At 38.3% G+C, this 27,922-nt stretch overlaps 1 protein-coding gene across 1 annotated transcript in view; it reads right to left on the bottom strand.

Annotated features, from left to right (window-relative positions):
- Positions 1 to 3,825: 3,825 nt before the first annotated feature.
- Positions 3,826 to 27,922, bottom strand: part of PELI2 (pellino E3 ubiquitin protein ligase family member 2) — a 116,461-nt gene continuing 92,364 nt past the window's right edge. The window contains exons 4-6 of the mRNA XM_020986451.2: positions 21,631 to 21,828; positions 20,637 to 20,825; positions 3,826 to 9,008 (exon numbers count right to left, since the gene is read on the bottom strand). Coding sequence (XP_020842110.1) covers positions 8,442 to 9,008; positions 20,637 to 20,825; positions 21,631 to 21,828 — 954 coding nt within the window. The 3' untranslated portion in view covers positions 3,826 to 8,441. The remainder of the gene's footprint in view (positions 9,009 to 20,636; positions 20,826 to 21,630; positions 21,829 to 27,922) is intronic.

Raw genomic sequence — 27,922 nt, 5'->3', positions numbered from 1 at the left:
GAACTTAACGATGAGTAAAAGAGCAGAACCAGATGGACAGTTTATAGAAGGATAACAGCACCATGAAGAAAAACAGCCTGAAAGATTTAAGAACTCTCTGAATGCAGATAGAAACATACATTTAAAATCTTATTATTCATGTTTGGTTGGGTTTTTTGCATCATTGAGATTTTTTTTTTCTTCAATATGGCTAATATGGAAATCTTTTGCATGACTGCATGTGTATAATCTACATCAAATTGCTTGCTTTCTCAAGGAGGTGAGAGAGAGGGAGAGAATTTGAAACTCAAAACTTTAAAAAACAAATGTTAAAAATTTTTGTTTACATGTAATTGAGAAAAAAATAATTAAATGTAAAAAAAAAAAAACCTCAACACTCTGATCAATGTCTCCAGAGAAGGACCCATGATAAGCATGCTGCCCACTTTCTTACAGAGCTGATAGAATTCTTGTACTAAAACAGACATAAATTTGTGAACATAGCCACCACAGATTTGTTTTTTGCTTGACTATGTCTGTTACAAGATTTCTCTCCATTCCCTTTCTCTCTCATTTTTTAATAGGAGGGGGCAGGGAAGGTAAGATTAACAATAGTGGTGGCAAAAAAGAGTCATTGAATTTTTTTTTAAATGCAAAAATAAAAAGCAAGTTCAGGAGGAAGCACAGATAAGTAGGTATATTTTGAAACTAAGGTACGGAATTTATACATGCATTTTTAAAAAAGCAAGTGACATAAAAAGGAGATTCACTGTTACATATAGAGTTGTTCTTTGGTTTCAGTTCAAAACAGTATTGTGTTTGTCCTTTGTTCTCAAAGAGAACTGTGACATCAGGGAGATGATGACATGACTTGCAATTGACTTTGATTTGAGTGAGGAAGGTCACCACCCTCACTTTCTCCTCCAGAGCCACCTGGGTCCAGTGGCCAGATACTCATCAGGATGACTGGAGATGGCCCAGGATGCAACGGGAGACCGTGGGCCTCTTAAGCTAAGGTCTTTTCAGGTTGTCACTTAAAAAGAACACCACTGGATATCGTATAGAATATTTGGGCTTGATTGAACAGATTTGGTCATTCCTTGTGGTCTTTGTATAAAATAACCAGACAATTTCAGAACCTAGCAATCTGAGTGCCTGGCAATGACTAGAATCATTCCAGCCAAATCCTTGAGAAGGTACCACTAGTGATGGAGGAGAAAAGCCCAGGCTCTGGCTTCAATCTCCTTACAACCCCAACTTTGCCTCGAGGAGGACCGTGAGCTTTGGAGGACTGGAGAATTTTGTGATTTTTTTTCATGTGTGTGTATGAGGCAGGGGTGATGATGGTGGCAATCTAGCAGTATTCCTGAAATAGCACTGACTGGAAGCAATACTGGCGTTGGGAGCAAGGGATAAACTGGACAAAAGTGAGGAAACTCAGGACTCTACCAGAGGCCCAGCAGAAAGCTACACCCAACAGTAACTTCAAGAGTATGCTCACAAAGGGAGGAAAGGACATCTAGCAACCCAGAGCTGCCAGACTCTCTCCTCACTTCATCCTCTCAATCTTTTTTAATGCTCAAAAACCTCAGTGTAAATCCAGGAGCTGAAGTAACATCATCTTTTGCTTTTTTTCCATAAATTACTGACCTACGACCCTTGTAGACAGGGAGATTGACTAATATATTCCAGAGATGTAACTTGCACAAAAGAAAGGTGAGAAGTCAATATGGTTATTCCTTTATTCCTTTTCTTACAGATTTACCTATAGAATCACTCCTTTGGAGTAGCATTTTCCACCAAACACAGGAATTGAAATGGGAAGGAGGGCTTGATTATTTTAAAGAAAAAAAACAACACACGAACTCTAAAGAAACAGCATGAATTCAAAATGGTACTTCAGTGGGCAGCTAGGTGGCGCAGTGTACAACGCCAGGCCTGGAGTCAGGAAGATTAAAATTTGGCCTCAGTCACTTACTGGTTGTGTGACCCTGGGCAAGCCACTCAACCTCATTTATCTCAATTCCTCATCTATAAAATGAGCTGGAGAAGGAAATGGCAAACCACTCTCGTATCTTTGCCAAGAAAACCCAAATGGGGTCATGAAGAGTAAACACAACTGAAACAACTTAACAACACATAGAGAGGCTAATTTAATGTTAGTAAATCAGTGAAAATTCAATGATATTTTAACTCCTAAAGATTTTTTTTTCAGTTGCACAATTATCCAAGGGCAAGTGGGTAGGTCTTCGTATTTCCAAGCTTGTATCCTTTTCTCACAATAATCAATAACCTAGAACGCTTCCAAATCTCTCAGTAACACATTTCCATGAAAGAAAAAGTGTTGTAAAATAATTCACTTTCCTATAATTCTTAGGCCTAATTTAAGCCTTGAGATGTAAGCACCCTGCTAATGAGGTTATTAAAAAAAATTGATGGCCACATTCAATTGTGACTTTAAAGAGACATCTAGAGAATATTAGAACTACCAGAAAGAAAGTTATTAATTTGGGGTAGTTGGCTTTACCAATACTCACCCTAAAATAAATTTGAGTTCAGCAGGAGATCATATGAGAAGTCAGGAGGCAGGGTAACATTTTGTATGACTGTGGGGTTTTGGCCCTACCCCTTAGGTTGCTCTGTGAGGGCTTCAGCTGTAGAAAGTTTGCCATTACACTTCTCTCAAAAGACTAGAACAGAGTGAATAGGTCATCCCAAATTCAGTTAAGAGTTTTTCCATGCATAGGGTAGCAGAAGAACTTTTGAGAGACTAGAAGCCTCCATGGACAAAATGGCTATATGGCTGCACTCCATTCCTGATCCCTCACTGCTGTTATTGTAAAGCAAAGGAAAAGATGGGACTTTACCTGAAAAACGAGCTGCAACTAAGGATGAGGTTCTAAAAGAGGGACAGGAATGAGCACAAACCAGGGACCAGAGTGAATGAGACAGGTAAGAGCTGTGAACCACCACCATAGGGAGGCTGGCATGCATTTCTTTCTGTGCTAATTTCTAGAAGCCCTTTCTCAGTTTTCTCCAAGTGTTTACTTACTAAGTCAATTCTACCAAATTCCCTAAACCTGCAATCTCTTAATCTCTTATCTCTGGACATGGAGGGTTTTGGGCAGTTCAGTCACTGTTACTATATTCAAACAAAGCACCTGAACGCTAAAAAGTCAATTGTCTAAGATGAGGAATGAGGTTGGTTGGTAACGAATGAGAAAGAAAGACCTTAAAACAGGGCGAGGACTTAGAGCAGAGATGAAAGATTTTCTTATCTTGGCAATTTTTGGCCACATTCCAGCCTGTACCTCTCAAACTACATAGATTTCAGGTCCAAAAGTGCCACCTAAGATCTCCAGAGAGTTTCAGGCACTAGGCAGAAGCAGGTGTTTCCTTGTATGGTCACTCCCTCACTGGTCAATTAACTGACAACCTATGTTTCTGTGGATTGCTGAAGGTAAAGGAGTGAGACAGGCATGGGTGACTCTTAACTTGGGCAGCACTAAGAAATGTGCACATAGCCTATAGTACCCATCACATTGGGAAGCTAGCTTATATTTCTTAGAAGTCTGTGTTACTCTGCAGTGATAACACAAGAAATTGATTGGCAATGAAGTGCCATTTGAATAAATAAGGAAGAATTAAGGGAAATTTCAGAGACCAGACTTAAACAATCTGTTCAACATTTTATGCAGAAGCCATAAAAAATAATTTAAACTGTTTAGGATGAACATAGATATATGCCAAATGCAAAAATCAAGCATATTTATATACAAACTTTTTGTGCAAACTGATACGCAAGATGAAAATGATCTGTAGCCTGGGAATAAGGAGTCATGAACATATTGAAATAACAGTTTAATAATTTTGAAGTTTTTGTGTTTTTTCCCCCTGTAAAATGGCTTATACTTCCACAGGTACATAACAGTGAAGAAATAAAGTTTTCAACTTGACATGGTTTATAAAAGATACTTTTTTTTTACAAATATTTCCAGACAGTTAACAGCTAGTAATACTATACATAGCAAACATCATCACTTAATTTCCTTTGTTTCCTGCCATTTCATTTTATATAAAGACATCTTCCAACAATTTTTTGTTTGCTTAGTAGAACTAGGAAAGAAAATTGTTTCTCCCTTCTCACCTCTAGTGATACTAATTTCTTCATACAAAACTTCTTTAAGAGAGTTCAAGTCTTGGTCAATAAAAGTTAGGTAAAAAGTTTCCTTTTGTTATCATGTGTCAGGAATCCGTACCATGGGTGGGGAACCTGCAGCCTCCCTGCAGCCTCAAAGCCGCATGTGGCCCTCTAGGTCCTCAAGTACAACCTTTTGACTGAATCCAAAGTTCACAGAACAAATTCCCTTAATAAAAGAATTTGTTCTGTAAAACTTGGACTCAGTCAAAAGGTCACCCCCAAGGACCTAGACGGCCATTTGTGGCCTTGAGGCCAGATTCCCCACCCCTGGTATAGACCTTTAAAAGATCACCCCGCTATGTCACGTCTTTAACTTGGGTTGGAAGGAACGACAATATAATGGAGACCAGTGATTTACTTCTAGCAGCAAATCACTGATCCCTATTCATATGGGCATTCCCTGAACGTCCCCTGCCCCAATCCCCCTTTTAAGTTTTGAGTGAAAAAAATTTCCTTGGTTCCCTTATAATAGTACAAAGTAACTTCAAGAAGTTATATATCTCTAAGGATGCAGGAGGAAAAAACCTGCTGTAATTATTTCAATGACCAACTGCAGGCCTCTTTCTGCATCCAAATTCATTAGTCCCCTTAACGAAGGCTAGCATTTTTAATGGCTTTCTCCTTTCTCTTCCTCCAGAAATTCTACGTGAAGCAACTCTATTATGAGGTTATCCATAGGCACTGTGGTACCATAAGTTATGAACTGAAACTGATGATAATGCGTGCTACTCTAGGAAATGAAAAGATTTCGATTCTTTTGGCCCAGAGTTGAAGAAATGAAAAGTTCACTATTGAATCCTTGGTGGAGCCTTTAATCCTGTTTTTAAAAAGTGACACCCAAACTCCTGGAGAACAAGGATTGTTTCATTTTTTTCCTGACCTCTATAAATCTAGCATAGTACCTTGCAAATTATAGACACTAACAATGCTCGATGATTGAAAATGCTGAGGTGTGGTACACATTATAGGGGAAAGCAGAGATTCATAAAAATAATCTCTTAAAATATATTCAGAATACTAGTACTTCATCGACTCTTAACCTCTTTTCAATCATAAACTGATTAAAAAAAAACAACTGAAGAAAAAGTGTTTTCTACGAAACACATTATTGCTGCCTTTTGAAATGGTATATACTATCCTCTTCATCAGAGGGAATCACTGTATGAATCAGGGCTGTGTCTAGGAGGCTCTTTCTATAACCTCTCAGGAAAATACACTGGACAGTAATCTTTATCCCTTCTCTCACTGCAGGTGAAGACAGAATAAATGTTTCTATTCTGAATTTACACAAGCTGCTTCTGGGATCCTGTTCCTTAGCTTATTTTCTTCTTTGGCTAGTGGGCAACAAGATTTCCTTTCACTTACCAACTAAGTTACTTTAAAAAAAAATTGAGAAAATTTAATATCAAACAAAAATATAAAGGTAAGCATTTCTATCACTGACAGTAAAGTACTTCAGCATATAAATATTTCTCTTTTTATGGACTTCCTCATTCTGTTTCTAAGTGTAGAGGGCAGCTCCAAAAAGGGAGAAGGCAAGAGGTGGTAGCATATCTGGATACAAGGGAAAAAATGACTGCAGAGTGACCCAGTTGAGTAAACCTAACATCCCAGCCCTATCCTTAGAGAATGAAACCTCCAAATTTCAAACAAATACTTAATGAGATAAGCTTTGGAAAAGAGTAAGGGCCTTTTTCAGGTTAGTCAACTGCTTTCTGTAGAGTTTCATGAGCTTGAGGACTAGTGATAGTGAATCTTAATCTTAAGGGTTCTCTGGACAAACTTCTCTCAGAAAAGAAAAATCTGCCCCTTCTGGCTGAAAGATGAGTAAATCATTTAGTCTGCAGACTGTTTAACAAGCTGAAGAATGTATGTTGCTAACCACATACCAGAAATAGGCTAGTTATAACTCCTTTATCCTCATTCCCCAAACCATGAAACAGTGAAGGGCTGAGCAAACACAGTCCATCCCAAACGACCGACAATGCTGGAGGGAGGCTTGGAACCAGATCAGAGGTCACAGAAGACTCTTGCAGAATAAAAAGGCACTCATGCTATTATTTTAGGCATGTCCAATTCATTCTGATTTTAGCCTTCAGGGAGAGATGAGCAAGATGTACAGAAAGGGATCACTGAGAAGAATGCCATGGGAGGTTTGTGGTGTTCTGAAGCTAAAGCTCCCCACCCCAAACCACAAAGTGTATGGAAGAGTGAGGCTATTTTAAACTGACAAGCTGACATTTTATATAATAAGATATTAAAAACAGCAGCAAACAAAACCAACACCTCTCATCACCCATGAGTAAAGGGAATTAAAAATGCTAGGCTTACAGATGAACTATAAAACAATTTACAGTCAAAACATCAACAGGCCAATCAAGTATATATTTATAGATATATACACACAATATATTAAAGTTATATAAATTATATGTCTATACAAAGGTCTCATGGGTAGCATAAAAAGCTCCAATGGTCAATTTAATAGAAATTATAGTTTAAAATATTGTTCATTCAGTAGATTTTCATTTCTTTTCAGATAGCTATTAATATTCTCCCAAATGAACATTTTCATCCTGGATAGACTGATAGTCTCTATACTTGTTACCAGAGGTATCACAGAATTATTATTCACAATTAAATAAAGCCAACTGAATGGGATCCTGGAGCTCATAAGAAATTCTAATATAATTATTCCTCAGTAAACACTTATTTGCTGGCTTAAAATCAAACATTTCAAATTATCTCTGCAGAAGCATCATTGGGTGTTGTGTATATCTAATGATCACATTTAAATTTAGTTTGATTTGCAAACATTTTCAAAACTTACAGTGTTCCTCAAGCTGCAACAGAAGGTGACAGATGGTGTGAAGTAGAGTGAACAAAATCTACTGTTTCATCACAGTCTGAGGTGAGCTTTTCGTTCATAGAATGTTGGATACATCCAAGTCCAAAAAATATGCAAGTGAGCTTAAAAAAAACCCCAACCAATTTGCAATCACTTTTTAAACTCAATAAATGATTCTATATATGCATAATTTGGTATTATGGTGCCCAAACAATCTCTTCTCCTGCAATAATGCCAACCTAACGAATTGTGAGAGATGCTACATTTTAATTAATCACATAGTCCTAGGCATGCAAGGTACATAGCAGGGACAGGCTGTAAAATTCAAACCCAAAAGTTATGGAGAATTCATGGTTTATAATGTCAAAAGTTATTCTACAAATGTGCATAACGCAATTAAATTCTGACAACCAAATTTTAAAAAGCTATTACAACACCTGAATCTTCTTTCTCAACTTTATATGATAAAAAAATAGGTCACAAAGTTTCCAATATCAAAACAATTCTCTGTGCTAATTGCTGAACGTCACATTTTCATTTCAGAACTTCATGTAAATCATTTGTGCTGAATTCCAACAGAAACAGGGGACAACAAACCATATGTAATCCCTGCAGGCCACACACCGACTTGGAAAACCATAAGTATTATCTACTTTCCATTGCATTTTTATTTATTTTGCTAAATATTTATCAATTACATTTTAATCTAGTTCAGGTCACTCTGAAGTAGATAACTATCTTGTGGTTAGCAAACATTTCCACACACTGTTTATAACTCTTGAGTTAACATCTTAAAGGACAAGCAGAACAGTACTGTGGAAAAAGTGTCAAAGGCTTTAGGAGTCTTGCAGCCCTGAGTTCCAATTTTGCCTCTGTTGCTAACCACCTGCATGGCTTGGACAAGACGCTTACTTTGTGCCTCAGCTCTCTCCTCTGTGAAGAAGCACGTTGGACTAGGTGACCTCTAAGGTCGCTTATAACTCTAATTCTAGGATCTTAAATACCGATGGCTACAAAGTAATAGTTTAATAAAAATAAAACCAATTAATCTTTTGGTTAAACTCCTAATAGTGAAAAAAGTATTATTTAGAGATTTGTCAAAGTTTACAAGGAAAAAAAATTTGTTAAAAAAAATCCAAGATTAAAATCAAATATGCCATTTTAAAATTCAATCACAAACACATATAACAAACATACTTATCAAATAAGCTTTGATGACTATGCAGCCATTACAATGCGACATCACTGATTTCTGTCAAGTGCCAGGTATCTGTCACTACTGTAACCTCACTTTTCCCAATCTCTATTAGTACTCCCCCTCAACCCCTTTAACATATTAAAAAAAAGTAAAATCTACAGTTAGTGGTAAAATCTTCACAGTAACTTGTTAAAGTGATACTATTGTAGATACCGTCAGTCAACTGGACCTTGGAAAATTAATTTTACAAAGTTTTGTTCCCCAACAAGCTGCGTGGCACAAAAAGGGCAGGCCGCGTGAAACGCGTGGGTGCCATGAGGCAGTGGAATCAGGGACCAGTACTTTGCAGACTTCTCTGAACACACATGTCCACAAGGGGTAAAAGCATGAGTCGGGGGTCCAGCATCAACATAGAATCCTGCCTCACAGCCAAGCCAAAGAGGCACATAGGGCCCAACAGTTCTGCACATTGGGCACTCCCTCTCATTGGCTTCTGTATCACTTCGGTGTCCCCAGTTGTGATAGCCATGCACATGACCACAGCTGAGGTATGCCCAAGGCTGCTTCTCTTCTACCACATCTTTCTGATTGATGCTGGGAAATGCCAATGTGTTCAGTCCAACAGGGCACTGTGGTCGGGCAGCATTGATCTCTTGCCGTAGAGCTTCAATGTGCTTTTGAGTTGGAGCATGAAAGAGACCATCAGCTGTTCTCCAAAGAAGGGTTGCTCCACACAGATCAATGAGAGAGCCATCTTGTAGGATGTTGGTCTCATTTTCAACCTATAATGAGGAAAAGAAGAAAAAAATACAAAATACTGTCAGTGGTAGAACTTTAAAGGGTAAAACTCTAACATTCTTCTTACTGAAAAAAACAGGTAAAAAAAGACTTTTGGAAGTAACGTAGATAAAATTTCAATGGAGAACAAATCTCTTTTGAATTTTTGCCCTTACATTATGAGACATTTTCTAATTCACTATAAGAAGGAAATTTTCCAACAATGGACAAAGAGACAGCTACGTACCACGTGCCAGGCATTAGACTGAGCATTAGGGATACAAAGAAAGGTTAACAAAAAAAACCCCAAAAAACAAAACAAGCCCCTGTCTTCAGGTAGCTAATGTTGTAATGGGGAAGACAAACATCCAGTGTAATCAGAAGGTAATCAATCTCAAAGAGAGGGCATGAGTTGGGGAGGGGGGTGAGAAGGGACTGGGGAAAAGCTCCTGCAGAAGCGGGGATTAAAACTGAATCCTGAAGGAAGCCAGGAAAGTGAAGAAGTGGAGGTGTGAAGGAGAACATTTCAGGCATGGACAATGGCCGGAAAAACGGTACAAATGTGGGAGATTAGAATGTTGTATTCAAAGTGTAACAAATAAGTCAACAGAGCTAAATCACACAGTTCACGGAAGGGAGAAGTCCAAGAAGACTGAACAGGAGGGATGGTTTTAAACGTCAAAACTGAGGGTTTTATATTTGCTCCTGGAGGCAAGAGGGACCCGCTAGACTACACTGAGTTGGGAAGGGAGGTGACATGTTCAGACTTTAGGAAAGTCTTTAAGAAAATCACTCTGGCAGCTGGGTGGAAGATGGATTCAAAATAAAGATTATCTTCATATACAATTATTCATTAATAATTTTGATTTTGGAAATAACCAGAGAACAAACCCATCCATATTTTAGCTATGCTGGCCTAAAGCAGTCAGTCAGATTAAGTGAGTGGCAAGGCCAGAAATCGTTAAGTAGCCAACATTTATTTATTCATTCAAGCAACAAATGTTTACTATGCATCTGTTACGCATAAGGCATTGTGCAAGGTTCTGTGTGGGATACAAAGCTGAGTTAAGACACGGCTTCCTCTCTTTAAGGCACTTAAGATGTAGCAGGGGAGTTAAGAAGATAGATACAGATAGCCACACACACAGAAAATAAAAGGCAGTATATAGTAAGTGCCACAGGAAGAAAAATAAAGAGTAATCCCACTCTGCTTCCTTCCTTGCTGCCAGGGTTCCCAATCCTTACAAAAATTCTCATAAGATTCTACCTTGCCTGACAGCAATTGTTCTCTATATCCTTCTTAGCCAAACACCTTGAAAAAGTGACATATACTTGGTGACACTATTTCTGCTATCACTCTCTTCTAATCCTTCCATGATCTGACTTCCAACCTCAACATTTAGCTGATCTGCTCTCTCCAAAGTGACCAGTGATCTCTTAATTGCCAAATCTAATGGCCTGTTCTCAATTCTTATTCTTCTTGATCTCCTGGCAATATGTGTCAATGCTGACCACCTCCTCTGCAATATTGTCTGCTCTCTGGATTTTCATGACTATTCTTTCTACTGGTTCTCCTACCCGTTTGACTGTTCCACATTTTCTTTTGCTGATTCTTCAACTATGTTACATTCACTACTATGGGTTCCCAAAAGGTTCTGTCCTGGGCTCTCCTCTCTTTTTTCCTCTCTATTCTCTTCAATAGTGATTTCAGCAGTTTTCAAGGGTACAATTATCATCTCAATGCAATGACAGCTAGAGCTGTATGTATATTCTGCTCTAGTGTCTCTCTTGAGCCCTACTTCTACATCACCCTATGCTTTATGAACATCTTGAGATGGATGTCCCATAGGCATCTTAAATGTAACATGTCCAAAACAGAATTCATCATCTTTTTCTCTAAACTTACCCTTCTCTCAAATTTCCCTATTATTGTCAAGGGCACCATCATCCTTCCAGTAATCCAAGTGTCCAACCTCATTATCATTCTTGACTCCTCTGTAAGCTCATTTCACAAATCTAATCAATGGCTAGATTTGGATTTTCTTTCTTTACATCTTACGCAAATATCCCCTTCTCTCTACTCATACAGCTACTTCCCCACTCAGGTGGGGAATTAACTGTTGCCTAGACTATTGCAACAACCTTCTAATTGGACTCTAGCTCAAGTCTCTCTCTACTCTAAAATATGTTTCACATTGCTGTCAAAGTGATTTTCCTAAAGCACAGGTCTGCTCTCTACTCAATAACCTCCAGCAGCTCTCTACCTCGAAAATCAAACATAAATTACTTACTTTGCTTGGTCCCTTACTATATTTCAAAATTTTGAATTCCCTTCATACAGTATGGTCCATTCCTACTGTACCTGAGATCCTGAAATGATACAACACTTAGTATCCTGAAAAAACAGTAAGTCTCAAGAGGAAAGAACCAAAACAGGATGAAGCCCACACAGCCATTCCATCTAAAAGTATGCAGAGCCTGGTCCTACTACAAAGTCCAAAGAGGAAGTAAGGCCAGAAGAATGAAAAAACAAGAATTCCATCACAAGAAGCTATTATGGTGACCTGGATATCCGAAACACAAATCCAGAAGATAACTTTAAAACTCCTAGCTGCAAAGTCTCTAAGAAAAATATAGCTTGGGCACAAATCAATAAGAATTCCTGGGAGAGATGAAGCAAGACTTATAAAAAAAAAAAGCTAAAATTATTTCATAAATGAAATGAGAGGGCAAAAGGAAACAATTAGAAAAGAAACTAGAGTTATAGAAAAAAGAATTAGAAATAAAATTAATAGCTCATCCCAAGTAACAAAACCTTTACTAAAGAAACAAATTCTTTGAAAATTAGAATGGACCAAGCAGAATTTAAGAAGAAATTAAAAAGAAAAAAAGAGATTAGAAAAAACAGAAGTGCAAAGTTTCTAACATCAAAAATAAATGAGCTGAAATACAGACTGAGAAAAGATGATATAAGTATCATTGGATTATGTGAAAACCATGAACAAAAAAAGAGCCTAGATTTCATATTTCAAGACATCATGAAAGTAAAGAGCCCAGATCCTTAGAACCAGAGGGCACAGTGAAAATGTAAAGAATCCACTAGTCACTCTCCTCCCCCAAAGAAATTCAAAGCTAAAAATGCCCTAGGAATATTATAGCCAAAAGCCAGAGCTTCCAGATCAAAGAAAAAATACTACAAGCAGCCAGCAAAAAAGAATTCAAGTACTGATGAGCCACAGTTTAGGATCACAGAAGATGTAGAAGCCATGCCTCTAAAGAAGTGGGTAACTTAGAATACAATAATCCCCAAGGCAAACAACATAGGCTTGTAACGAGGAATAATATACCCAGCAAAACTAAGTACAATCCTACCAGGGAAAAATGGACTTTTAATGAAATAGAGGACTTTCAATCACTCCCAATGAAAGACCAAAGCTGTGCAGAAATCGTGAAACACGAATACAAGAATCAAGAGGAACACAAAAAGAGGATGCTGATGTGTGATGAAGTATTACTGGCAATGCTGGAGTTGTCATCCTCTGTGCTGTTCTACCTTATCATTGCTCTCTTGTATTAGGAAATCCACAGTGAACTACAAAGATCTGGCACCACCTACCACACACAACATCAAGATAATCACTGAGATCTGAAACTCAATCCTTTCAAGGGGGGGGGGGATGGATAAAGCTGGGATTTTTGGCTTTTGGTCTCCATATTTGGCTTTCTTTTTTCTTTATGGTAACAACTTTGGGATGGCTGTTACAATTTGCTGTTAACATTGTTCTATGTCTGCTTCATTTTTGCTTCTTAAATAAAATCTTTCTTTTTTTCCCCCTTTTGTCCCCTTAGTAACTGCCTATGCCAGGAAGATTATCCAGGGAAAGTTCTAAAATCACTCAAATACTGGAAGGTCCTCAAGAAGAACCTTAGGATTTTGCCACAGTGAGGTGGTATATAATAGGACCACTAACATTCAGAGTTTTCCCCTTCCTCTGTAACTGGGGCTCAAAGACGCTAAAGCCGACTTCAAAACTTGATTGGCCCAGAGGTTTCAGACTCAAGCTGGGTTTCCCTCACCACAGCTTCCTGACAGATTCTGATCATTACTTCCTGTTCACCTAAAGGCATAAAACAGTCCATTCACTTGGAATCAGGACCTTTTAGATATGGGAAGAATCTTATCTCCCAATCAAGGCACCACTCATTGCCCTGTAGACCAGACGCATTTTATATTGAGATAAGGGAGAGGCCATCTCTACTCATGCTAAGTGTGAAATCCCTCATTTTTTTTTAATGCTATAGTCAAGTAAACCTCCTTCGTTAACTTTTTAAAAGGCATATGTGAAAATATAGAGGTATATATACTTCTTATTTGGGGAAATTAGTGTAGTCTACCCTGGCTAAGTAGAGGGCTCATGCACATTGGGACTAAATTATAGAGAACTCTGAATGCAAGGCTAAAGTTGTTTAGATTTAAGATGATCGGTTTTAGGAGTACAAGAACTTCTGATACAAAGCAGTTGGACTCCAATGTTTTACAGATAAGGAAACTCAGTTAAGTGATCTGCTTAAGGTCACCCAGGTAGAGGTCAGCAGAGTCACATGTCACTCTGTCTGTAATGGTCCTGAATTCACCACTCCACTACCTCTTTTCCATGACTTCTCTGGGTAAGTAAAATGAATGGTGAAATGGGCTGAAGGGTATTGACTGGGGAACGATTTAAGATTTTTAAGGTTAATCTACTGGTGGTGCACAAGATGACACTGCAAGAAGTCAAGTCTAAAGGCAGTTCTAGTCAACACAGGCCCAAGGAGATAAAAGTCTTAACTAGAGTGGTGCCAGTGGGCTAACAGGGCACAAATGTGGTTTTTTCCCTCAAGATGCTTAGACACAATGCAAAAGAAAGGAAAGGTCACATTAACAGCAACGTAAGTACAAACAGAATGCCTTTCCTCTGAGATTACTTCCAATTTAACTTTATATGTACACAGCTGTCTCCATGTCATCTCCCCCATTGGATTGTGAGCTCCCTGAGGGCAAGGACTGTTTTTGCATTTCTTCATATCTCTAACACTTAGTAAAGTGCCTGACACATAATGTTTAATAAATCTTTGTTGACTTAGTAAAAATGGATTATATAAGAGCTAAAAAATTAAAAACAACAACAAAAAGAAGTTGAAGAAGAAACAACAAATTCCTTGGCATCATGACTTTTACTAAACCTTTTTGAAGAAAAGGCTTGAGACAGATTCTGAAGCAAGAACATGGAATCAGGCCTCCTAAGATTCCTGACATCCCCTGCAGCCATCACTGAAGGGAACAACACCTGGAGAAATGACCTGCCTCCTCAGCCACTATCACCATCGATTGTCACGGTCTGGCAGGTTATGTCCATGAGCACTGGGAACAGCAGGATCTCCCCAAACACTGGCCTTGCTTCCAGCCAAGATGCAACCTACCAACAACCTGCAGGGGCTGCTGCTGCAGCTCCTCACTTGCCACAGCTTCTGAAGACTCAGGAGAGAAAGTTCTCACCATCAAATCCCCAGCATTACCAAATGGTTCAGTAAGATTTTATCAATGGGAACGACAGTGAGGACGTATTTACATAGGCTTTGCTACTGCACGCGAAGGGCCACTGGGCTTTTCTATCAGACTTGCAGCTAAACCGAGAACTCCTTGACAGCAGGGACTGTCTTGCTTTTCTGTTTGTATCTCCAGCACTTAGCACAGTGCTCTGCACAAAGCAAATGCTTAACAAAAAATTTTCTTTCATTCATTCATTCATTCATTCATTCATTCATAAATTCTAGTTTATTCTGCTATCCTAATACGGAAATCCGTTATTTTAAAATGAAAGCACACATGCACATGTGCCTACATATATACATACACACATATACATACAAACACACATATCTCTCCTGACCCTGGTTGAGCAAGAAAGAGTCTATAACTGCTATAGTTCTGCTATATGAAAAGAGAAAAACAACAAACCCAAGAAATGAAGCCTGACACATCTGACAGTTGGAAGGAACCTCCTAGTTCATATCTGTCCAAAGATCCCTCCTACACTATCTTTGGCAAGTGGTTATTCAGTTTCTGTCTGCAGACCTTTAGTAATGGGGAAATCCCTCTTCAGGTAGACCATTCTGCTTCTGGACAATAAGAATCATTAGAATGTCTTCCCTCATATCAAACTGAAAGCTGCCTCTCTAACGTCCACTCGTGCTCCTAGTTCTGGGACTAAACAGAAAAGGCCCTTCAAATATCTGCCAGTTAAAAGACAGCACGTCTCCTCCAGTATTCTAATCTTCAAGGTAAGTATCCTCAATTCCTTCAACTGAACCATAGTTTTGGATACCCTTCCCCATCTTGGTTGGCCTTCTCTGAATGTGTTGAGCATATCACATCTTTCTGAAAATGTGGCATCCAGAATTGAGCACAATATTCTAGATGAGATGTGACCAGGTAAAAGTACAGTGATTTAAGTCATTCTGATTCTGGATACTTTTCCTCCCTTAAGGTAGCTATGGAGGGCCAATATATCTTAAAAGGGAACAGAAACAAGTATTGGTTCAAATTCATATAAAACATTGCCTGCTCCCATACAAAAGCAATTTTATGCCTATTGTCAGTATCTGTAAAAGACACACGATTTTTACACTAAGAAAGAATACATTGTAGAAGCCAATATTTGTCTAAGAAAAGACAAAACACCTCAACAATTCTGCATAGTTCACAATCTCTTCTTTTGCCAAATAATGGATAAAAGCTTTGATATCAGGATCCTCTAGTTATAATTGCATAAGACTACAGTAGTTTCAGATTATAGGGTAAAAGAGGCAATTAAAATATATGTCTTATAAAAATGGAACAGCAATATACATAAAATTAGCAAAAGTATTTTAAAATAATTTAGTTAATTTTAGCATCCTTGAAAGAGATTTAAACTTATCTACATTCTTCTGCTATAAGTTTCTAAATAGAAATATCATAATTAACTAGCTAATTGAAGGCAAAACTTGAACTACTACAACATTCACTAACATGGGCCCAAACCTCAAAGTAGTTTCTCATATGTATGTTTCAAAGGACTACATTCATAAAGTACAGGCTTGCTTCCATACTTCTATCATTTTTGTAATGCTCAAAACACACAGATGATGTGTTATTAATATCATTCTCACTGTGATAAATATATTAAATGCTTTGTGTGGCAACAACACATAGCAAACATTACTCAGCAGTAAGGAGCATCTAATAAAGCGGGAATGATTTTACATAGTAAGGATATTATGGACTGTCTAGTGGTATTATAACAAACAAAAACACTGGAAGTTTAGCAGACCATTTGGCAAATTTGGCTAACACCAGGATCTAGGAGGTCACCAAACACTTTCCATTTAATCTGCAAACTTATCTGGGCTAGATTACAAATGAAAAGTAATGTCACAGATCATCAACCAAACCCCTAATCATCAATTTTTATCTGATATTAATAGCAATACAGAGGACTCCAGAGCCACAAAGCAAAATGAGTTATAGAAATAGAGTCGGTAACTAATTACTTATGTGTATATGTTATTTTTTTCTTTTTCTTTTTTTTTAGTGACTTTTCTTTTTCTTTATTTTTTTAAATTTTTTTAAATATAAATTTATTTATTTTTAGTTTTCAACATTCACTTCCACAAGTTTTTGAGTTCCAAATTTCTCACCCCTTCCCCCACCCCAAGATGGCATGCGTTCTGAATACCCCTTCCCCTAGTCTGCCCTCTCTTCTATTTCTCTCCCCTCCTTCTCTTATCCACTTCCCCTTCTATTTTCCTGTACGGCAGGATAGACTTCTGTACCCCATTTCCTGTATTTCTTATTTCCCAGTTGCATGTGAAAACATTTTTTTTAAACATGTGTTTTTAAAACTTCGAGTTCCAAATTATCTCCCTTCCTCCCTTCCTACCCACCCTCATTGAAAAGGCAAGCAACTCAATATAGGTTGTACATGTGCAGTTATGCAAAACACTTCCATAGTAGACATGTTGTAAAAACTAACTCTATTTCCCTTAATCCTATCCTGCCCTCCCATTTATTCTATTCTTTCTTTTGACCCTGTCCCTCCTCAGAAGTATTTGCTTCTGATTACCCCTTTCCCAATCTGCCCTCCTCTCTATCATCCCCCTGCTCTCTTGTCCCCTTCTCCCCCTATTTTCCTGTAGGGTAAGACAGATTTCCATACCCAATTGAATGTGTATGTTATTCTCCTTAAGCCAAATCCTATGAGAATAAGATTCCTCATTCCCTCTCACCTTCCCCTGTTTCCCCTCCACTGTGAGAGGTTTTTCTTTTTTTTTTGTGAGATAATTTACCCCATTCTACCTCTCCCTTTCTTCTCCGAGTATCATCCTCTCTCATCCCTTAATTTTATTCTCCAGATATGACCCCTTAATCTTCAACTCACCCTGTGCCTTCTATCTATCTATCTCTATATATGTACATACATATAATTTTTTTTCCTTCAACTACCCTAATAGTGACAAAGTTCTCATGAGTTACAAATATCATCTTTCCATGCAGGAATGTAAACAGTTCAATCTTAATAAGGCTCTTATGATTTCTCTTTCCTGTTTACCTCTTCATGTTCCACTTGAGTCCTATATTTGAAAGTCAAATTTTCTATTTAGCTCTGGTCTTTTCATCAGGAATGCTTGAAAGTCCTCTCTTTCACTGAATTACCATTTTTTTCCCTGAAGGATTATACTCAGTTTTGCTGGGTAGGTGATTCTTGGTTGTAATCCTATCTCCTTTGCCCTCCAGAATATTATATTCCATGCCCTGAGGTCCTTTAATGTAGAAGCTGCTAAATCTTGTGTTATCCTGATTGTGTTTCCACAGTACTTGAATTGTTTCCTTCTGGCAGCTTGTAATATTTTCTCCTTGACCTGGGGACTCTGGAATTTGGCTACAATATTCCTAGGAGTTTTCCTTTGGGGATCTCTTTCAGGAGGATATCTGTGGATTCTTTCCATTTCTTTTTCGCCCTCTGGTTCCTTGATAATTTCTTGAAAGATGATGTCTAGGCTCTTTTTTTCAATCATGGCTTTCAGATAGTCCAATAATTTTTAAATTCTCTCTCCTGGATCTATTTTCCAGGTCAGTTGTTTTTCCAATGAGATATTTCACATTGTTTTCTAATTTTTCATTCTTTTGGATTTGTTTTACAGTGTCTTGATTTCTCATAAAGTCACTAGCTTCCAATTGTTCTATTCTAATTTTCAAGGAAGTATTTTCTTCAGTAACCTTTTGGACTTCCTTTTCCATTTGGCCAATTTTTCTTTTTAGGGCATTTTTCTCCTCACTGGCGTTTTGGACCTCATTTGCCATTTGGGTTAGGCTATTTGTTAAGGTGTTATTTTCTTCAGTATTTTTTTGGGTCTCCTTTAGCAAGCTGTTGACTTGTTTTTCATGATTTTCTTGCATCACTCTCATTTCTCTTCCCAGTTTTTCCTCTACTTCCCTTACTTGCTTCTCAAAATCCCTTTTGAGCTCTTCCAAGGCCTGGGACTGATTCATATTTTTCTTGGAGGCTTTGGATGTAGGAGCTTTGACTTTGTTGTCTTCTTCTGGTTGTATATTTTGATCTTCTTTTTCACCAAAGTAAGATAATATAGTCTGACTCTTTTTGCGCCGCTTGCTTATGATCCCGGCCAATTACTTGAGTTTTAAACTCTTTGTTAAGGAAGAGTCTGCTTCCAATGTGGAGAGTGTACTGTCCCAAGCTTCAGGGGTTTGTATAGCTGTTTTCAGAGATACTTGTAGGGACCTGTAAATTTTCAGTTCTTCCAAGGTGGTATGATAAGGGTGAGGTGTTTACTCCTTTCCTGGCCTGTGACCACAAGTATTCCTTTCTGTCCTGTAACTGTGAGGAGGGGTTCCTCTCACAGCCACTACAAGCTCCACCACGCATCCTCCTCACCCCAGACACCGCCCAGAACTGTGACCCAGATCCAAACACGGACAAAGCAAGAGATTCCTGCCTCAGCACTGGTAAAGAGATCCCTGCAATCACTCTCTGATCAGCCACTGGATTCTCCCTCAGTCTATGGGCCGGAAGCTCAGGAGGCAGTGCCCCCCCCCCGGGCCACACTCACAGGGAACTGGAACTGAGACCCCATGCTCCTCTCTCAGCACCACAGAAAGACTTTTCCCACTGACCTTCTCAGTTGTCTTTGGCATCTGTGGATTGAGGAGTCTGGAAACCACCACAGCTGTCCGCAATTCAGTCCTCTGAGGCCTGCTCCGGGTTTGCTGCGCCTGTGTGCCCATGCTGCGCTCCCAGCCCGGCGTGATACACCTTTCTGATCAATCATCCAGGTTGTCTTGGGCTGGAAATTTGCTTCACTCTGTCCTTTTGTGGGTTCTGCTGCTTTAGAATTTGTTTAGAGCCATTTTTTATAGGTATTTGGAGGGGTTTGGGGGAGAGCTCAAGCAAGTCACTGCTTTCACTCCGCCATCCTGGCTCCGCCCCCCTGTGTATATGTTATTGAAGTCCAATGACCCTGTCTGTACTGCATCCAGATATACTTACTGATTCTTAATTTTAATCACTGTAGTTTTTTGGATCCTCCATCATTGGAAAGAACCCCAAGTGAGGTAATGAGGAGGTTTCTAAATAAGGACCATGGAAAGATACTCAAGTGACACTGATCTCCTCGCTGTTCCTTGAACATGATAATCCATCCACCAAGCGCAGGCGTTTTCACTCTTCATCTCTGCCTGACTTGCCTTCAAGTCAGAGTTAAAAGTCCTACTTTGTTGAAAAAGCCTTTTCTGTTCCTCTTTAACCTTGGTGCCTTCCCTCTGAGATTATCTCCAATTTAACCAGCATATAGCTTGCTCTTGCATACTTGTCTGAATGTTCTCTCCTCCACTAGACTCTGAGATCCTTCAGAGCAGAGACTATCTCAGCCCTTCTTTGTATCCCCAGAACGTGGCACAGTGCCTGGCACACAGCAGGTGCTAAATAAATGCTTGAATCAACTTGATTATGGAGAAAACTGAAATGCGAAGTGGTGAACCCATACCAGAGTTGACTAAAGGAAAAAAAAGTTTAGGGAGTAGCTAACATCATCAAAATTAAAACAAAAACGGGCAGCAACAACAGGGAGCACTAGTAATGAATCATCACCATCTTGTTTCCCCACCGTTCAATCACCACACAATTTAGTACATTTTAAGATTAAAGTTTTTAAAAATGTTTAGATAAAAAACTAAAAACCAACACTACAACAAGCCAGGCTCAACAGAGGACCATAGGATCACTGATTCAATGAATGTTTATTAAGCATTTATCCAATATGCAAGATCCTATGACAGGTGTTGTGGGATAGTAAGACAAAAAATTGTCTTTGCCCTGAAGGAACACTGGGGAAAACACCACACACACACACACACACACACACACACACACACACACACAGACACACACACGGGTATATATATGTAAATGCACATTTACGTATATATAAAATGACTGTACACACATACACACACATATATCGAATTTCATGGATGGCAAGTAACGATCTTCATAATTACTCTTTATAAGATAGTATTTCTGTACAGTTGAACTCACTAGCTTTCCCCTTTGCTGGGCTGATCTTGTTTCTCGCAGTGTATATACATCTCCACAAACTGAAATTTCACGCCATACTCCTGGCTTGGACTCTTCTGTGAATCCTCCTTTGGGATGCATTACTAGAACACCATTTGTAGTTAGTCCATCCATGTGTCCATCAGGATTCTTCCATTTTGCTGCCTTTTCCTGTAAAATATACACATCACACCACTGGGAAAGAAAGTAGACTTTCCTTTAAAAACACATGAGTTCTGGTTATACAAGTTTTCTGCCCAAGTTTAGTTGTTATTTTGTGTCTATGGTTAGATAGCCAGTAACATGCTAAAAAATTAATTCATTTAACCTGAGCATTAGAGAAAACAAAGTGGACAAATAGTTTGTCTAGTGTATAACGAAACTCCAACTAGTCACTACTTTTATTTTAGGATCTCAACTTCCTTAATATAGAATCATTATTCTTCACAATTATCTTGGGAGACAGCAAAGTAGGAAGACAACAAACATAATAATTCTCCTTTTCGCAAGAGAAAACTAAGGCTATGTGGATAATTAGTTTAAAATTTTAATTAGTGACAACTGAATTCTTAACTGCTTTGAGTTCTAAGTCTATGATCCTACCATCTAAATCACAATTCTTTCCTTTAAACCAAAGTTAGCTATCCAAAAGACCCCAGGTACAAATGCCTTTGATACAACAGGAACCACATGAACACTTCAGCTATGTGCAAGGGGAAGTACAGTATACTTCATATCATATTCATTAATATTTAACAATTTCTCTGAAATAAACTCTCCTGTCTTTAAGATCAACCCTTATTAACAGAATTTATTACTATATTTTCCTTTAAGAAAAAATTTACTACTTAAAGAACTAAAACTTTAAAATATAACATAGTATTAAGCAAATTATTTTATTAATACAACTGCATATTATATGTGACAACCATGGCCCGTTCTGATTGCATACAACCCAGACAGTAATAATACTTACTCCAAGAAAGATGTTTTTGGAAGAATCAAATCCTGCTGCAAAAATCCGTGCTGTGTAGGGTGCATTCCTGTCACAGACAATCCTACAGGCAAACCTGGATATGGTACTTTGCGTGATCTGGGTTTCATCACTGTTTTGACTGCCAGAAACTGTGTCTGTTACCACAAAGTCTATTGGGCTCTCTGTTGATCTTCCCACCTTAAAGAAACGAAATACTCTTTAAGACTCATATATTTTCCATCAGCTTCCTATTCTGACTACCATGTTCAGGTCAAATAAACGAAACACTATTATACAATGCATTTCTCAGATTCTCAAGTTACCTTTAATAATTACAAACTGTACTTCGAAGTAACATAAGGTATAAGTTAAAGAGACTTTGAGGTATACACAAACACGTTCACACACATAAATGTTCCAAAATATCAGCTACTTTTAATTAAGTTTAACTAATTTCAATATAGTGCTAAGCTAGCAGATCTTTTATATTAAAATAGATTTATAAATAGCACAGTGTGGAAAGAGCACTGGATTTGGAATAGGAAGACCATAGCTGAAATTGTAACCCTGCAATTTATAACCTAAGTAATAGTAGACAAGTCACTTAGATTCTGTGGGCCTCAGTTTCTTCGTCTGCAAAATTAAAGGGTTGGTTATCCCTGCCAACTTCATCTCTCCTTTTCTTGGAAGTTAGATGTCAACTTAGAAAGGTTGCCTCTAGACTCCTCAGGGGGCAGAGCCAAGATGGCAGAGTGAAAGCAGTGACTTGCTTGAGCTCTCCCCCAAACCCCTCCAAATACTCATAAAAAATGGCTCTAAACAAATCCTGAAGCAGCAGAACCCACAAAAAGACAGAGTGAAACAAATTTCCAGCCCAAGACAACCTGATCAGAAAGGTGTATGGCACCGGGCTGGGAGCACAGAGCAGCGCGGCGTGGGGGCACAGTCCACAGCGACCTGAATCTCGGACAGCTGTGGAGATTTCCAGACTCCTCAAACTACAAATGCCAAAGACAACTTAGAAGGTCAGTGGGAAAAGTCTGTTTCTGTCAGTGCTCAGAGAAGAAGGCGGGATCTCAGCTCCATTCCCCAACAGCGTGGCGGGGGGGGGGGGAGGGGGGCGGCTGCTTCCCGAGCTTCCCGCAGACTGAGGGGGAATCCAGTGGCTGATCAGAGAGGGATTGCAGGGATCTCTTTACCAGTGCTGAGGCAGGAATCTCTTGCTTTGTCCGTGTTTGGATCTGGGTCACAGTTCTGGGCGGTAGTCCTGGGGTGAGGAGGAACACTGACGTGGTAGAGCTTGTAGTGGCTGTAGAGAGGAACCCCTCCTCAGTTACAGGACAGAAAGGAGTACTTGTGGTCACAGGCCAGGAAAGGAGTAAACACCTCACCCCTTATCATACCACCTTGGAAGAACTGAAAATTTACAGGTCCCTACAAGTATCTCTGAAAACAGCTATACAAACCCCTGAAGCTTGGGACAGTACACTCTCCACATTGGAAGCAGACTCTTACCTTAACAAAGAGTTTAAAACTCAAGTAATTGGCCGGGATCATGAGCAAGCAGCGCAAAAAGAGTCAGACTATATTATCTTACTTTGGTGAAAAAGAAGATCAAAATATACAACCAGAAGAAGACAACAAAGTCAAAGCTCCTACATCCAAAGCCTCCAAGAAAAATATGAATCAGTCCCAGGCCTTGGAAGAGCTCAAAAGGGATTTTGAGAAGCAAGTAAGGGAAGCAGAGGAAAAACTGGGAAGAGAAATGAGAGTGATGCAAGAAAATCATGAAAAACAAGTCAACAGCTTGCTAAAGGAGACCCAAAAAAATACTGAAGAAAATAACACCTTAAAAAATAGCCTAACCCAAATGGCAAAAGAGGTCCAAAAAGCCAATGAGGAGAAAAATGCCCTAAAAAGAAAAATTGGCCAAATGGAAAAGGAAGTCCAAAAGTTACTGAAGAAAATACTTCCTTAAAAATTAGAATAGAGCAATTGGAAGCTAGTGACTTTATGAGAAATCAAGACACTGTAAAACAAATCCAAAAGAATGAAAAATTAGAAAACAATGTGAAATATCTCATTGGAAAAACAACTGACCTGGAAAATAGATCCAGGAGAGAGAATTTAAAAATTATTGGACTATCTGAAAGCCATGATAAAAAAAGAGCCTAGACATCATCTTTCAAGAAATTATCAAGGAAACCAGAGGGCAAAATAGAAATGAAAGAATCCACAGATCTCCTCCTGAAAGAGATCCCCAAAGGAAAACTCCTAGGAATATTGTAGCCAAATTCCAGAGTTCCCAGGTCAAGGAGAAAATATTACAAGCTGCCAGAAGGAAACAATTCAAGTACTGTGGAAACACAATCAGGATAACACAAGATTTAGCAGCTTCTACATTAAAGGACCTCAAGGCATGGAATATAATATTCTGGAGAGCAAAGGAGATAGGATTACAACCAAGAATCACCTACCCAGCAAAACTGAGTATAATCCTTCAGGGGAAAAAATGGTCATTCAGTGAAATAGAGGACTTTCAAGCATTCCTGATGAAAAGACCAGAGCTGAATAGAAAATTTGACTTTCAAATACAGGACTCAAGTGGAACATGAAGAGGTAAACAGGAAAGTGAAATCATAAGACTTATTAAGATTGAACTGTTTACATTCCTGCATGGAAAGATGATATTTATAACTCATGAGACCTTTGTCAGTATTAGGGTAGTTGGAAGAAAAAAATTATATGTATGTATATATATATATAGATAGATAGATAGAAGGCACAGGGTGAATTGAAGATGAAGGGGTGATATCTGGAGAACAAAATTAAGGGATGAGGGGAGGATTATACTCGGAGAAGAAGAAAGGGAGAGTTAGAATGGGGTTAATTATCTCACAAAAAAAAAAAACACAGAAAAGTCTCTTATAGTGGAGGGGAAAGGGGGGAAGGTGAGAGGGAATAAGTGAATCTTATTCTCATAGGATTTGGCTTAAGGAGGGAATAACATACACATTCAGTTGGGTATGGAAATCTGTCTTACCCTACAGGAAATAGGGGGAGAAGGGAACAAGAGAGCAGGGGCATGAAAGAGAGGAGGGCAGACTGGGAAAGGGTGTAATCAGAAGTAAATACTTCTGTGGAGGGAAGAAAGAATAGAATAAATGGGAGGGCAGGACAGGATTAAGGGAAATAGAGTTAGTTTTTCACAACATGTCTACTATGGAAGTGTTTTGCATAATTGCACATGTATAACCTATATTGAGTTGCTTGCCTTTTCAATGAGCGTGGGTGGGGAGGGAGGAAGAGAGAAAATTTGAAACCTAAAGTTTTAAAAACATATGCTTAAAAAAAAAGGCTACCTCTATTAATATGTTACAAATCTCAAAGAATAATATAAATAGGAATTTTTGTAAAGGGAGTTAATTCTTAGAATATTTCGCTATTCTAGACCACATATCTATGAAAAATATTTCTTTGACTATTTACCCTCAAATCAAGTCTAGGAAGAGAAGGAAGAAAGACACTGTTGAATTAACCAATCAAATCCATCAACAAGACTTTATTAAAGGCTCACTACATGCCAGGCACTGTGCTAAGTTCTGGGGGATACAAAATATAAGAAATGAAGCAATTCCTACTCCAAAGCTCTGATGGCAACACTTTATTACATGATACTCTGCCCGATGCCCAACACTGGCCTCCTTCCAAATTTCCTGTTGTAGGAATCTTAATATGAGAAAGTAAAGGCTGACAAAATTTGTTATGGCCCATTAGCATTAATCATCATCACCTTGCTAGAATGTCAGAGAATTCTCTACATGCCTAAAAAGACAGTCTGTTTTAGCATAAAAACAAACAGTAGCTAGATTAATGCTCTGCTATTTTAAGTCTAATCTAATTTCTTAGGTTCGCTAATTTTTTTAATTTTTAATTTATGGAATACAATAAGCATTTCCATAACATAGTACAATAAAAAGATGATGGTACGTGAAACTGCAAATCTATTATACACAACTTGCTATTGCTTTCAAATATACAACAAAATTATCATGTAAATTTATTTCTTCTTCCTTTCGCCCTCCCAGAGATGGCTACCATTAGACACAAATAGGTACATATATGTATACATATATGTAAAATTATTCTATAGATACTTCTATTTATCAGTTCTTTATCTGGATGCAGATAGTGTCTTTCTTCATATGTCCTTTATAGTCAATTTGTATATTTATAATAGAGAAAATAATTTATTTAATTGCTCAAAGCTGTTCTTAAAACAACATTGCTGTTCCTGTACACAATGCTCCCTTGGATCTGCTCATTTCACTTTTTATTATTTCACGCAAGTGTTTCCCTATTTTTCTAAATCATTGAGTTCATAATTTTTTATAGCACAGTAGTATTCCATCACAATCATATACCATAACTTGTTCAGCCATTTCCCCAATTGCTGGGCATCCCTGCAATTTCCAGTTCTTTGCCACCATCTAGAGAGTGCTATAAATACTTAGATATATAGAGATTCTTTCCCTTTTCCCCTAATTATCTTTGGAAAGAGACCAAGTGGTGGTATTGCTGGATCAAAGAGTATATAGGTAGTTTACTAATTTTGGGCATAATTTCAGTTTGCTCTCCAGAATGGTTGGATCAGTTCATAATTCCACCAACAAGGAATTAGTGTCCCAATTTTTCCACATCCTCTCCAACATTCATAATTTTTCTCTTCTATCATTTTAGCCAATCTGGCTTAATGCATCACCTGGAACTGGAAGTCTGGAACATGCATGAATAAATGCATGAAGAGACCAAATTAACAGATCAAACAACCAGAATCGAGTAGTTCTTGTCCAGCTGTGTATGCAGTCAGTTTATAAAAGTTGTCATTCCGTTATCATCTAAATCCGGTCTACCCAGAGAAGTCACTTCACTTTATGTCTGAGAAACCTCACTGTGCACTGTTTTGCCAGGGTAAAATTCCTTTTTTGATCATCTATTTACAACTCAGTATGGAAAATCCACATGGAAAACACTTAAGAGCTTGCCCTTTCAACTATTAAATCTATGCCACATTACTATTTTAAAACTAAGTCAGAATGTGACTGCATATGGAAGCCATGATGAGAATGATGCTCTTCTAACTAGAACCTAGAATTCTGGCAATGAGTCCTTAACACACTGACATCAGGAATGGTTCTAATAAAAAAAGGAGAGCATACCTATAGCTTCTGTGTCATAAGACCTCACGGAAAATTCTCCAAGAGTGGCACTGTGGCAAAGAAATATAGGGCTAACCTGGGAGGCAGGACAAATTGAATTCAAATCCATCTCTAACACATACTGGTTTTGGGACCACAGACAAGTAATTTAATTCTTCAGTGCCCCAAAACATTTTCTTTTTGTTGTAATTCATTTATTTATTTTTAGTTTTCAACATTCACTTCCACAAGATTTTGAGTTCCAAATTTTCTCCCCATCTTTCCCCTCCCCACCCAAACACAGCATGCATTCTGATTACCTCTTCCCCCAATTTGCCCTTTCTTCTATAACTCCCCTGGCTTCTCTTATCCCCTTCCCCATCTATTTTTCCTGAGGGTAAGATAGATTCCTATACCTCAATGCCTGTGTATCTTATTTCCCAGTTGCATGTGAAAAGTTTTTAACATTGGTTTCTAAAACTTTGAGTTCTAAAAATTAAATAAATAAATAAAAAATGAAAACCTTCGAGTTCTAGCCAAAAAAAAAATCAAAAATAACAAAACAAAAACCTTTGAGTTCCAAATTCTCTCCCTTCCTCCCTCCCTACCCACCCTCATGGAGAAAGCAAGCAATTCAATATAGATTATGCATGTGCAGCCATGCAAAACACTTCCATAATAGCCATGTTGTGAAAGATTAACTCTATTTTCCTACATCATATCCTGACCTCCATTTATTCTATTCTCTCCTTTGACCCTGTCCCTCCTCAAAAGTGGTGCTTCTGATTACCCCTCCTCCCATCTGCCTTCCCTTCTATCACCCCCTTTTATCCTTTCCCCCCCACTTTCCTGTAATGTAAGATAGATTTCCACACCCAACTGAGTGTGAATGTTATCCCCCTCCTTAAGCCAAATCCAATAAGAGTAAGGTTCACTCATTCCCTCTTACCTCTTCCTTCTTCCCCTCCACTGTAAAAGCTTTTTCTTGCCTCTTTTATGTGTGATAATTTACCCCATTCTACCTCTCCCATTCTCCTCCCAGTACATTCCTCTCTCACCTTTTCTTTTTTAGATATCATCCCTTCATATCCAAT

This window comes from Phascolarctos cinereus, unplaced genomic scaffold (genome assembly GCF_003287225.1).
Source record: "Phascolarctos cinereus isolate Bilbo 61053 unplaced genomic scaffold, phaCin_HiC Scaffold_3;HRSCAF=262, whole genome shotgun sequence".
Taxonomy (NCBI): Eukaryota; Metazoa; Chordata; class Mammalia; order Diprotodontia; family Phascolarctidae; genus Phascolarctos; species Phascolarctos cinereus.
Note: the sequence above shows the minus strand (reverse complement) of the source record. Positions and strands in the feature narration are given on the sequence as shown.